The sequence below is a fragment of the Rhododendron vialii genome, chromosome 13a, assembly GCF_030253575.1.
Source record: "Rhododendron vialii isolate Sample 1 chromosome 13a, ASM3025357v1".
NCBI lineage: Eukaryota > Viridiplantae > Streptophyta > Magnoliopsida > Ericales > Ericaceae > Rhododendron > Rhododendron vialii.
The window spans coordinates 2646190-2658907 of NC_080569.1; the positions used below are offsets into that span (position 1 = coordinate 2646190).

The following is a 12718-nucleotide window of genomic DNA, read 5'->3' on the forward strand; positions in this document are numbered from 1 at the left end:
CGTGCACAAAGCCATCAATAACTTGGATATTTCCAACCACTGCGTGCACAAAGCCCAATTTGTATAGGAGTAACGACAAAGAGTCCACCCCATTACTTGGGCCCAATATACATTAAATGACTCATATCCACTTAAAATGATAAGCCTTATAAGTAGTGAGTCTTCCAATTATATATTAAGGTCCAACTCTTTTTCTGTTTATCCGATGTGGGACTCAACGTTCACACATGTTCTAACAAAAAGAAATCAAAGTTGGTGTCGTTTCGATCTTCACATATTGTGTGTTACGAGTGGCGTCTCGAATTTAATCGGAATCCATCCGACCAAATAGCTAGGTTCGACCCGGTCGTCTATTTTCTCGATCTCTTCTTTTTTTGGAGGGAGTTTCGATTTATCAAACAGAGTTTTCCTACCCAAGTACAAAGATTATCTCGTCTTTACGGTAACAGGATTACGACAATTGTTAGCTTATTTTTTTTATTCATAGTGAATTTCACATACCAATTTTCGTTCATGTTTATAAACTTGTATGCATAGAAGGACAAGACGAAAAAAGATGGCAATCTAAATGTGATTCCAAGGACAAAAGCCTAGCTAGTCTGCTAGCAAGGATGCCAAGAAAATTTGTCCCCCTAGTAACACACTCTCTCCAAACCCTAACCATCAATATTGCCTTCACAATCCTTTCTTTGATTCTTTTGCTTTTGTTTGGCCAACCACAGACCTTGTGAATTTTAAAAGTAGCACTGCTTGTCTTCTTAATCATTTTTCTGTTGAATCCCAAGATTGTGTTTGGATCATACGCAAGTAGATTTATCACAAAAAAAGAAAAACCAATCGAGAAACCGAAATTACGAAATAAAATTTCCTACTCCGTCGTTGTCTTCTTGTCCTCTCTTTTAGTACTTTTCTCCATAAATTTCTTCGCAAATTCATGATCCAGACACCGTCTAAAGTTAGGTCAAAATCTGTCTCCTTGCAACACGTGTAATTAAAAGTACTACTAATAACTAGCACCATAGCCCTTCGGTAAAGATAAGGGAATCCATAGTGGCTGAAACGAGCATACAAAAAGCAATGTATACCTTTTGACCATTTTCTGGAGTTGCATATTTTGCTCCAAGGTTGGTGCTTTCTTTTATAACTTGGAAAACGATGGGAAAAGGTTACTTACGTAAACCCTAATTCCATAGTTGATTAATTAACCAATGCAGACTCAAAATTAAAGCATTGTGCCAAAGACACAAACTTTGGGAATGATGCATAACATGATGTCAGCGTCCAACATTTTACTATTGTTTATTTTGTCCTAAAGCTACTTATAAGTAGCGCACAGAACCCCATAAGATTAGCTAATAGGCGGGCGTCCCTTCGGGGACATCCGATAAAATTGGAACGATATAGAGCTAATAGGTGGGCGGTTAGGTGGGCAACCTCGTAACATTTACCATCACTCCAAACGAGTCAAGGAAATGCAGAATTTGAGGGCTCCCCGTTTTTGAACAAGAACGATATATAGCCAATATTCTCAACTAACTACAAATACACAAGCACAAGTACTAAACACACTGATCAAATATAATGAGAACAATGCCATTACAACATCAAACCTCACTTCTGCATCCGTCTCAAAAGGACGGGTGTCCGGAACAAAATTCCTTATCTCGCATGCTATTGGGATATGTGGAGATTTTGGATTTCAATCTGTAACGTTTCAAGTTTTTTCTCCACATCTGTTAAATTCTCCTGCATCTTCAAAAGTCCGTCCAATCTACTTTGTGCTGAATCTTGATATGGCTTGCCGATGAGTTTTACAAAGTTTTCCAGATTCTGAGTAGCCTCAAAGAGATCCTTCTGCATGGCCTCTTCCATTTCAAGTGCCAAGGCATCCGCAGTCCTTTTTACTTTATCTATTGCCCTTTGCCTACGAGCTGGGAAATTTGAAATTGCCACGAAACTATATCAAAGCAACAAGTTCTGTCAGTTATTTACAGCAAAAAAATCTTGTAGAACAAAACTTGGTTGTTTTGTACAGTATCATTGTGCTTTTGGAAACAGAGTGCATTTCCTAAGAAAAGTTTCATTGTTTTGGAATCAGGATATTCTCTATCCATTCACAAGAAGTTGGCTTTCCTGTAGAGCCATAGAGCTACATGAAACAAGGTTTTTTTTTTTAACTCAGTAATTTCATCAAGTGGAAGCAGAAATTTTACACAAATTCTTAATGATCAGCTCAATATGCCCCATATCCGCAGCAAATCAAGAATGACTTTTTAGAACTCTGACCCTCTTTACTCTTAAAATAGCACAAGTACATGCAACTAAGTAAAACCATTGGTATGCGAGTAAGTATACGAGTCGAATGTATTGTATGCTCAAAAGTACTACTGCAAGGTCATCTTGTTCTATTGACACTCGAACGACCGGCATGAGATACTAGTTTGCAGTCCAACTCCCATAATAACAATGTGAAAGAATTCAGGATTTTGGGAAAACTATTAACATACCTCGACCAACCTAGCAGCTCATTCTCCGAATGTTTGCTAAAATCCTAAAACAATTTTCACATGCATCGACTTCAACTCATTGACGTTCTTGAGTTTTCACTTTCATTAATTTTAGCTCAGATAACTTTCTTGAATGACAATGAGAAGACATATTAGGTTACAGATTATATCAGCTTATACTTTATAGAGAACAGTATGGCTTCCTATATACCAAGATAGATCAAGCAGAGAGGCGGCAGAACTAGCATGGAGAAAGGTGAGAATAGAAAAAGAAAGGAGAATCCTATTACTTGTTTGCATGAATAAAAGAGGCAAGAAGCGGAGATGAAGATTGGGTAAGGAACCCCAATTTTTTTTGTCTTCCAACGTCTCTCCCTCCAAAAGGAGCAGAGCACCGCCAAAGAAAAAATTCGATGTATCAAAAAAATAAACAGCGAGTAAAGCATGGTAACCCGAATCAAGAGGGCAGATACCCTACCCGCCAACAGAACAAAGGCCAAGAGCAAGAAGATCTTCAATGGTTGTTGGTAGCACTGATGTAAGAAGTGACGCAGATAGACCAGCTGCTCCTAATCCGCCAAAAGTACCCAAGAACTAGCATTAAAACAAAACCAAAAAAATTGTGATCTGTTAGCATCAGGTTTATTTGTTATTTTGTAAAGTATGAAACAAGTAAAAATAACGTAAAACTATAGACCCTTTGAGAGGGTTTGAAACCATAGACAGAATCACTGCCGTTATCTACCCTCTAAGAAACTGTCACGTTATGTTTCAATTCATCAGGATAGCAGGAAAAACTGACAAAACTAGGAGAAAAAAAGAAGAAAGAAATCTTCAGATCTTCAAAAACCAGCTCAAGCCCAACAGCTCATAAGCTACTAGTTTTCGATTTCATTTCTGTCTCCTGACCATTGAGCGATTTCTTCACCAAGAAAATCTCTTAAAGGAGCTGGAAAACCCAGTTTTCCCAAACGATACAAGACTACTCCTTAGCAAGTTGTAAAGAAGTGTCTACCTAAAGTTACTGGTGTGTTACCTGATCTCACAAATCAACAACAAAAAACATAAAAGTTGAGAGGGAAGAGAAAAATTGAAGTTGAAAGAATAGCAAACAGTATGTGATACAAGCTGGACAATCAAGAGAAAAAGGATATAGGAGAGATAAACTTAGAGGCGATAATGCCCTGTCACTTCTTCATGAAGTTACACCTTCCTCCGCATAGTGATCTATAATTACTGTCCTTAATTCAAATAAATATATGGGTGAGGCCGCAAGGCTAATTCGATACTTGGCCAAAAGCCCATTGATCTAAGATCTTGGAGGCCACACGAGCACGTCTCCAAACTGTCCTTGCTATATTTTGAGACAAAAACTGATAAATAGCAATCAAAGAGGACAAAACTGCAGCTTTTCAAAAAATGGGAAAAGGAAAATTTTCATTTCAACTGAGCTAAAACCATATGCCAATTTCTCCAGTAAACCCAAGTCTCATTTATTAGTAAGCCCCATTTTGTAAAGAGCTAATTGTGATTAGAAATCTATATTTTTCTCCCGATACTTATTCGAGGAAGCAGTATGCAATAATCAGAAATTATGTTTTGCTTCATAATCCCTTCTTTCAATTTCTAGTCGACCATCGGACTCCCCTCATCCCAGTTTCTCTCTCCACCATTCAATTTTCAAATCTCTCTCTCTAGTCTCAAACTAACTCAATGTTATCCCACTGGAATGGGTAGATGCATTTCCAAGCAGACCCCCCAGCACAACTGCCTATTGAAAGAGAAGTTATATGAAACTAGGTCATAGTAAATAAACCAACTTCCCGTGCAAGCAAAACCTCAACAACCCCTTACATATGATACAAAGAATTTAAAACTCACTATTTCACGAATTTCTTGCTCGAACAGCTTAGAAGCAGCAGCAGCACTGAAGTTCTCTATTACTTTGACACTCTGTTCATAATTTCCCGCTAGAAAATCCCTGGTATGCAATTGAACCAGTTTCTGTCGATCAACAAGTGAAGGCCATCTTTTCTCAAAAGATTCCATATACAGCTTTCCTTCCCGAGCATTGGTTGATTGCAACCATGTCATATACTCCCTAAGCAGTTTCTACATGTCATGACATAATCCACAAAAACAATGTCAAAAATCATACCTAATCACCCACAAGGAAACAAAACAGGCAGGGGAAAACAAAGATCCTAACTCAAGAACGAACGACAAATTTTAAAAGTTAAGTTATCTTGGTGAACATGTCAGTAGCTTTTTTCTTGGTACTTCCTCTAAGAATGGGTCTTGTTTAATTAAAAAGGGATACTCCTACACACAAGGCCTGACTTCTTACCATTCCAATTTTTGCATCCTCAAACCCTTTGCTCATAGATCGACTACCTCAGCTCCTCCCATCAGTGAAGACTTTATTAGTCCCTCTGTCCCAATTTAAGTTTCCACTATGGTTCTGCGTGCCATTTTCAATTGCTTATATCTCTCAATGTATATTGCTAAAAATATGCATTATGGATCTTGTTTGATAGATCTCAATTATTTCTATAATACAATGATTTTAAAAACATAATATATGTTGAGAGATATAAGCTATTGAAAATGGCACGCAAAATCGTGGTGGACACTTAAATTGGGACGGAGGGAGTAGATAATATTTGGGCAACAGGCAGAATCAAACACCAGAACCAACCCACCCCCATGGAAGCCTTCACCTCTTTGCCACTGCAGATTAAGCTTCCTCTCACCATCTCAGTCATTGAATCTCTTAGAGAAAAGAGAACAAAAAAAAAAAGCAAAGAACTTCAGTTGCACTCTTGTGTTTCACCTCAGAAGCTACTATTTTTTCTTCTGGTCTTAACGAGGAAGAAAATTGTTGCCTTGCAATTTTTAAACTAGATCACCAAAAACAACAAAAATACTTAAACCCGTGGTCAGTTTCTATCACAGATTTAATCAGAAGTTAGTCTTCTTCAAATTAAATGAGATTAAAAATGCACTCCAGACTAAAGCTCAAAGTGTAAGCTTCACATGCTCCTACATTTGGTTTTAGTGTTCAGAGCAATATCTGAGTGGCAAGCATACTAAAGGAAGTATGTACACCTTAAGCTCAACGCAAATCTCAAACAGCTAATAGCCATTCTACTTACTTGGGCATCAGAAAGTGCAACTTACTTGGGCATCAGAAAGTGCAGGACCAATGATGTCATTTTGAACACTTGAGGTCGCCGCCATTGGAGCAGCTTTCTCTTTGAAAGCATATGAAGCAACACGATCAAGATTTGATAACTGTAGAGTTGACTCTATAACCTTGATAATGCGTGCTTGTGCACTATCAATCTGCATCACACACGGAACAAATTACTGAACAAAATTCATGGGGGCAAAAGTGAATATCTGACAAGACAAATATTTGCAGAGATACAAAAGGGTTTTCTAGATTTCCAAGACTATGTTGGATACAAAGAAACATACCAATGATAAAGTCTGTCTCTTCCAAGAAATGCCTGAACTTTCCATTTTCATTGCATACTCTTTCACACTATCAACTACTTCATTTACTGCCATGAAATCCTGTTTGGCATGCTGGCACTTTTCACTCACAATCTTCTGACAAGCACAAAGCAGTTGTTCTGCAATTCCAATAGGTGTCTCCAGTTTAAGCTTCATCCTTTCAATTCCTGTATTTGTTGACCCATCTAAAAAGCTATACAAGAACTTTTCAAGTTCATCGAAGCTACTGGTTCTCCAAAGAGGTTCAGTAATAGATAGTTTTCCACTCTCTTTTTGAGTCTTGTAGGAAGCTGAAAGTTTTGCTTCAAGGGCCAATCGAGCAGATACAGGATATAATGTCACATGTTCTGTATTCAGCAACTTTTGGGTATTCTCCTTGACAAAAGCAACAGCTTCCTCAAGCTGCATCAAACCATGTGTAAGAATTGAACATGGGTAGAAGTTCATTTAAGAACCTCAAGTAGGAAGTTATCTCTCTCACAAGGAGATATCTTCTAGGGACAACAATTAAGCTTGAGAATGCAAAATCACACCTCATTAGGATTCCGAAAGATATCGGATTTATTCAAAACAAACATGACTTTTTTCTTCCACTGCTGAGTATAACGAAGAAAAGCAACCTGGAAAGCACCACAAATGGAGATTATATTACATAAAAGAATAAGAAAACAAGCTACATTAACGTAAAGACTAGAATTCACTAACATATAATATGCTGATAGAGTTCGATACTTTGCCGCAAGAAGATAGGCCACTCAAAAACCAAGAGTAGCAAAACCACAAAGGGACAAGAAGGACGGAAGGATGGATAAAGAAACAAAACAGGTCCAATTCATTTGTCTTCCTAAATAGAAAAACATGAAGCCATTTGCCATGCTGCACTAGTCATACCTCACTCTCAGTTAAAGGACGATCAGCAGATATGACAAAAAGAAGCAAATCTGCACGGGGAACAAATTCCTCAGTCAGGCGTTGTTGCCGCTGGAGAATCACATTAGTCCCAGGAGTGTCAACAATAATCATCTGTTAAAACATATGTTGAAAAAGTTAGTTCTCCTTATTTTAGTCAACTATTCACATAGGATGATTAGGTTCACATTGGTATAGTGACCTTTCTAGTACCCCCTCCATCCCAATTTGTTTGTCCAATTTTGAATATACAACTTTTTAAGGGAACACATTCATTGCACATCAAAAATTGAAAAGTGAACAAACAAATTGGAATAGAGGGAGTACTTATCAGCACTTCTTCTCTGGTGGCGCTTTATCCACTTTGGAAGCCGCAAGTGAAGCCCAAGAGCTCAAACAAGTGAAGAAGTTTTATGGCTGAATAGATGTAATTGCCAATCCGTGGTTGCTCATTAATTTTTAGGAGTTCACTGTAGTATTTAAGTTTTCTTTAGTAGTTTGAGAATAATGGTTGGGGGCCTTAGCAGCCTTAGGGGCTTTTTCCCCTTTTCTCTCTCACATCTTCCAGCATCACTTTCCCTCCCTTTTCCTTATCCCTTTCCGATTCCGGTTCCCGTTCCAGCCTCACAACTCTTGCAGGGCTGGAGGTTAGAAAAATTACCATCTTATCTCTTATTTTGTCCTTTTCAACTTAAGGTCCACGGAAGCAAGTCAGATCAAGCCACCCCAAGATCACGGTAGTAATACTCCATTGGTGCATTTGTTTCTTCGCTTTTTGGTCCACTGAGAATATAGACTGTGATTTCACCATCAACAAAGTTATCTAATTTCACACATGCACAAATTTCTCTTCCAAAAACTATACTATCCCTCATCACATTTATCTACCCTAGTGAATTACATCAATGATATTTTCGCATAGTCCTAGAATCACCAAGGATGCAATCCTATCTGGTGAAAAGGAATGTCATACATCCAACAGTAACATGCACTATACTAAAAAGTCCTATCCAGAAACTCATTAGTACTGCTCAAAAAAGTGCAAGCTATTACCATACAGAGGCCTGCATAAGTCAATTGCAACTTCAAATGATACACAGTAACACAAGCCACATTAAAATAAAATAAAAAAGTTTGCCATCTTTGACCTTGAAGTTTATTTTGCTTGTGTTAATCTTTTCTTAACTCTTAAGTAAAGGCATTCCAGAACCAGGAAAATATAGACAAACTCACTTCTTTAAGAATTGATGCAGGTAAGTAGCATATAAGTTGACCATCTGGATGCCTTTCGCAACGCTGTTGCTCACTAGATTCCAACTCAGAATAACGTAAGAAAGTGATCTCATTTGTTGTTGGAACAACCCCGTCTTTTAAATATTTTTCTCCAAGTAGGGCATTGATGACGGTTGATTTGCCGGAGTTGAATTCACCCTGTTGACATCAAGAAATATAGCACTCATGAGAGGAAATTGAATACATATTCCCAGCAAATCAAATATACAGCATAATGAGCACAAAGAACTAAAAGCAGTGCCTGCCACAAAAAGGAATACTTTTTCACCCCATTATATCACGTAACCAAACACATCAAAGAGGGTACTAAACATCAAGAATTACACTGGAAGGCTAAGAAGCACAGACACATAAACGAGGGAGGCGTGTGGTGTCAACACTTCTGCGAAGAAGGTTTGTGGTGTCTCCATCAATTCAGTTAGGCAAAAAGGATAGCACATAACAAAATCTATCTTGCAAGAGAAGGACTTTTTTCTATTTTAAGCAAAATAAATCATATCCAACGAGAACGATCTATGTAGTTTCTTTATTATTATATGCTGGACCGGTGTTATAAAGAAAGTGGCTAGCTTGTCTGAGAGATTGATTTGCCTCTAGAACCGTGATCTTCAATTATCCAATCTTTGCTCCCTGATATTACAATAGATGAATTTTTCTGATCTAAGGATGAAAATGAACAATAAGGCAGTCCCACAAGCAACTACAAAAACATCTTATCAACCAACTAATTTGCATACAAGCACTTCTAAAACATGGTCAAAAGTGCGCCCCTACTTCTTCAACCTGTCTTAATTAAGATTGGCCACCACGGTTACCACTTGAAGAGCAGTAACCGATACATACTTTTCTCAGACCATATTCAATTATTCATAATATGTCAATTATTTAAGGTTGACTCAGACAACCCACAGATAGCTAAAAAACTAGTATTCTGCATAAAAATGAAACATTCTGCACCTTCAATTGGTAATAACTAACAACTGCCCATCCAAACCAGTAAGCAAGCAAATGCAAATTTCAGAAAAAGATTAGGGTATTCATTTAGAACGTTTCATATTCAAACATCTTAAACAAATAACAAAGTAATCAACACAAAACACCACTTGACTAAACAATAAAGAGTAAAATTATGTGAAACATAGAGCTAATACCAATGTATATCCGTGGAACCAGAATTTGTTGGAGTTCAGCACACTATTACCACTATAACCAGTAAAAACGGCTCATCAAGTTGAGAAACAGCGTCAATGAGAAGTGAGACCTCCTTCATCTGTCCATACATGTACATATGCCTCAAGTAAGCGAAAAACAGGGAAACCATGAAGAAAGTAGAATTTATTGGAGAATAACTTCAACTACCGAAGCATAATATTAAAAGATCACCAGTGGTACAGCTCCCTGGATAACACTTATCACTTCAAGCAATACCATTTTTTCTGTTTCTACCAACTGACGTTCTCTATCCTCCAATTTAATGAAGCCAGCCACCTTCTTTCTCCCAGGAAAGCCATTGTCAACTTTCAATGTTTTGAGCTTATCAGAGCCTCGAAATGTTCCCTGTCCTCTGTTTTTCGAGCCACGTACGGTGGTAAACAATTTGCTCATGACTTCATCAGTTAACACTTTCAATTCGCCCAATGAAACCACTAAACCACTAGCTCCTGATTTAAGTAAATTTTTAGCTTCAACAGATATCGGGTCAAATCCAAATGAAGCAATCATGACAAATATTGGAACTTTCACAGTCTCCCAAACAGAGCTCCCAGGTTCCTCAGCATGTGTTCCTCCATTGCTCCCATATATAAGGAAATCAGCACCTTCAGAATTAGATGCATTTAAGGCAGCAACCGGAGTTTGCACGTTTTTAGCTACCAAAGGAAGAACTACTGATTCAGATCTAGCATCAATCATGGTGTTCCTGGCCACAATAGCGGGCAGACCTATTAAAGAAGAGAAAAATGTATCAACATTGAAGTATTTCACATACACAATTACACAAACACCCAACCGAAAATGATACATAGAAAACATGCAGCAACATAGTGGGTCTTGGGCTAAGCTGAAAAACAAGACCCAAATGCTGGCAGGCTTTGGAAAGCCATTTACCAGAACTTGCATTGCCCTTAGGTTCTAACAATTGGCCTATGCAGATTCTTAGATGAGATCCTTCTCCTCCAAAAGTTTGTATTTGCATGCATTGAGCTCTAAGCTATGAAGCATGGGTATTTCTAAAACCCCACCGTACTCGTACCCATACCATACCATACCTAGTACCGGCACTTGGCATGGTACTTCTAAATACGTGTTAGAGATACACAAAACATGTACCGAGATTTTTCTCTGATTTTTGCCATATCACAGTCCCCAGAAATACCCCAATATATATCAAGTCGTACCCCAGCCGTACCCATACACTACACATTTTTAGGTTTCGCCGCACTGACATAAATACCCATATCGTACCTGTGCACGTGCTTCTTAGGCTCTAAGCTACGTATTCTTGACATGCAACATAATTGCCTATCCTCTATGTCACAGTATTTGATACAGGAGCAGTAAACTAAACGAAATACTGTATTATCCCAAACCCTGAGAATTTTAATATCCATTGACATACCCGGCAACGCTATAGAACTTATTTCCCGTGGGTCAAGTGAGAAGGAAATTTATACGTTACAGGAACTTTCACTTGTGAGAAACCTGGTTTTTCTACAAGCTCCGAACCTACACATCATAGTTGTCTCAGGAATTTGGGACCATGCGCATAGACTCGGGGTCGGAATTCGTCTTCATCCCTTGCCTGTATTGATGTTCGTACAAAAGCTTTGGGATGGTAGAGATGGTTGCTCACAACAAAGCTTATGAGTGATAGCTTCACAATGTCATCGTTATAGACCCTATGCTAGTTAAGATTCAATCAACTCTAATCAGTTGATGTAAACAAGCAGGCAGATTAGGCAACTGCCCCAAGTTCAACCCTCTGTACCGAAATTCCTCTGTACCTCTCTTCCCGTGCATTCTCGGCCTTTGGATCAAGTAATCAGTTGATGTAAACAAGGGGACAGACTGAGCAACTGCCTCGAGTTCAACCCTCTGTACCGAAATTCCTCTGTACCCCTCTTCCCGTGCATTCTCGGCCTTTGGATCAAGTTGGAATCTTTTTAATCCCTTAAAATTATCAAGCAATCCAACGGCCAAAACACACCGGAACATGGATACACACATTTTTCGGTACAGAAAACTTTAGACAAAAAACACCCCATAGGTTCACTCCCCATAGTTTAATGCCACCCTAAAGGCCGCGCATTTTTCACAAACTATATTAGTTGTCTGCTCATTACCAACCAGAAACTTAAAACCGGCGTGTCCCTACTAGCGAATGGGAATAGAACACGAATTCGAATCAGTTTCCGAGGGTAAATACATCAATATGCAGTAAATAACAGGAGAAAAAATCAAACCTTGATCAGAGAGCACAACGCCGCTAGCATTGACAGCAGCAGCGATATCAACCCTCTCAGACACCATGAAATAAGCCCTATCCCTAATCACCGACTTCAACAAACAAGCCGCCTCGTAGAGCCTCCCCCCGGTCCCCACTCCGCCGTCGAGCACCACGATGCCGACCCGGCCCGAGACGGCCACGTCGACCGCGTCCAACCCGATTCTGTTATCGTCCAGGACCTCGTCGGGGGTGAGCTGGAGGACGAGGTTGGGTACTTTGATCTCGGGGCGCTTGTACCCGCCTGGAAACAAGGTTCTTGGATCCGGATTGAGTGCATTTAAAGAGGTGGTGTTGTTGGTTCGGAGGGAAGTGACGGAGAGGTTTGTGGGGTGAGGACGGAATCCGGAGAGGGGAGAGAGGGAGAGGAGGGGTGGGGTGGAGAAGAGAGAGTGGACGAGGGTGGGGGTGGTGGAGTGAGAGAGTGATGTTACCATGTGGAGGAAGGAGGAGGGATTTGGGGGAACTCTGTGGTTTAGGAGGGAGAGAGAGAGAGAGAGAGAGAGAGAGAGAGAGAGAGGATGGGGAGGGAGAAGGAAGGAGGAGAGAGAGAGAGAGAGAGAGAGAGAGAGAGAGAGAGAGGGAGAAGGAAGGAGGAGAGAGAGAGAAGGAAGGAGGAGAGAGAGAGAGGATGGGGAGGGAGGAGGGAAAGGAAAGGGAGAGAGAGCCTTATCTGGTGGGAATGGAGAAATAGGTGGTGAGATGATGTTTGTTTTCCCTCCGCTTTATCATCTTTCTCCACTGTCCGTATAAAATTGGATTTTGTTGGACCTTTCCCCGTTCTGTATCTGTTGTCGAGAAGTGGGAAATAAATTTTCAAAAAAAAAAAAGGAAATGAAAAAATAATGAAAATTGTTTTTTTTAAATAATATAGAAAATTAGTATTAGGTCAAAAACCATACTACTACTACAACTAAACTGCACAAATATTGTGCACATATTACGATGTTGGTTTACTATGGGTCTCATACAAATAATTCGAGCTATT

The 12718-nt window shown here is 39.3% G+C and overlaps 1 protein-coding gene across 3 annotated transcripts; it reads right to left on the bottom strand.

The window, feature by feature from the left end:
- Positions 1-1555: 1555 nt before the first annotated feature.
- Positions 1556-12414, bottom strand: LOC131313527 (probable transmembrane GTPase FZO-like, chloroplastic). 3 transcript variants are annotated; one of them, XM_058341874.1, is made up of 11 exons: positions 11690-12414; positions 9612-10168; positions 9430-9498; positions 8169-8366; positions 6918-7049; positions 6560-6646; positions 5988-6428; positions 5688-5852; positions 4389-4619; positions 2986-3101; positions 1556-1957 (listed from the first exon to the last, which is right to left on the bottom strand). In XM_058341874.1, exons 1-11 carry the CDS (start codon positions 12165-12167, stop codon positions 1672-1674), a joined length of 2760 nt encoding a protein of 919 aa, XP_058197857.1. In that variant the 5' UTR covers positions 12168-12414; the 3' UTR covers positions 1556-1671. The 3 variants fall into 3 exon arrangements, with proteins under 3 accessions (XP_058197857.1, XP_058197859.1, XP_058197858.1); XM_058341876.1 differs by having other exon boundaries at positions 9612-10146; positions 11690-11829; XM_058341875.1 differs by lacking the exon at positions 6918-7049 and having other exon boundaries at positions 11690-12244.
- Positions 12415-12718: the final 304 nt, after the last annotated feature.

Coding starts and splice junctions, on each gene's coding strand:
- LOC131313527 (XM_058341874.1), bottom strand. CDS start 12,167: ATGGTAACATCACTCTCTCACTCCACCACCCCCACCCTCGTCCACTCT. Junction 10,169..11,689: donor CGTTGTGCTCTCTGATCAAG/GTTTGATTTTTT, acceptor CTTCTTTAATAG/GTCTGCCCGCTATTGTGGCC. Junction 3,102..4,388: donor AGCAAGAAATTCGTGAAATA/GTGAGTTTTAAA, acceptor TTTTAATGCTAG/TTCTTGGGTACTTTTGGCGG.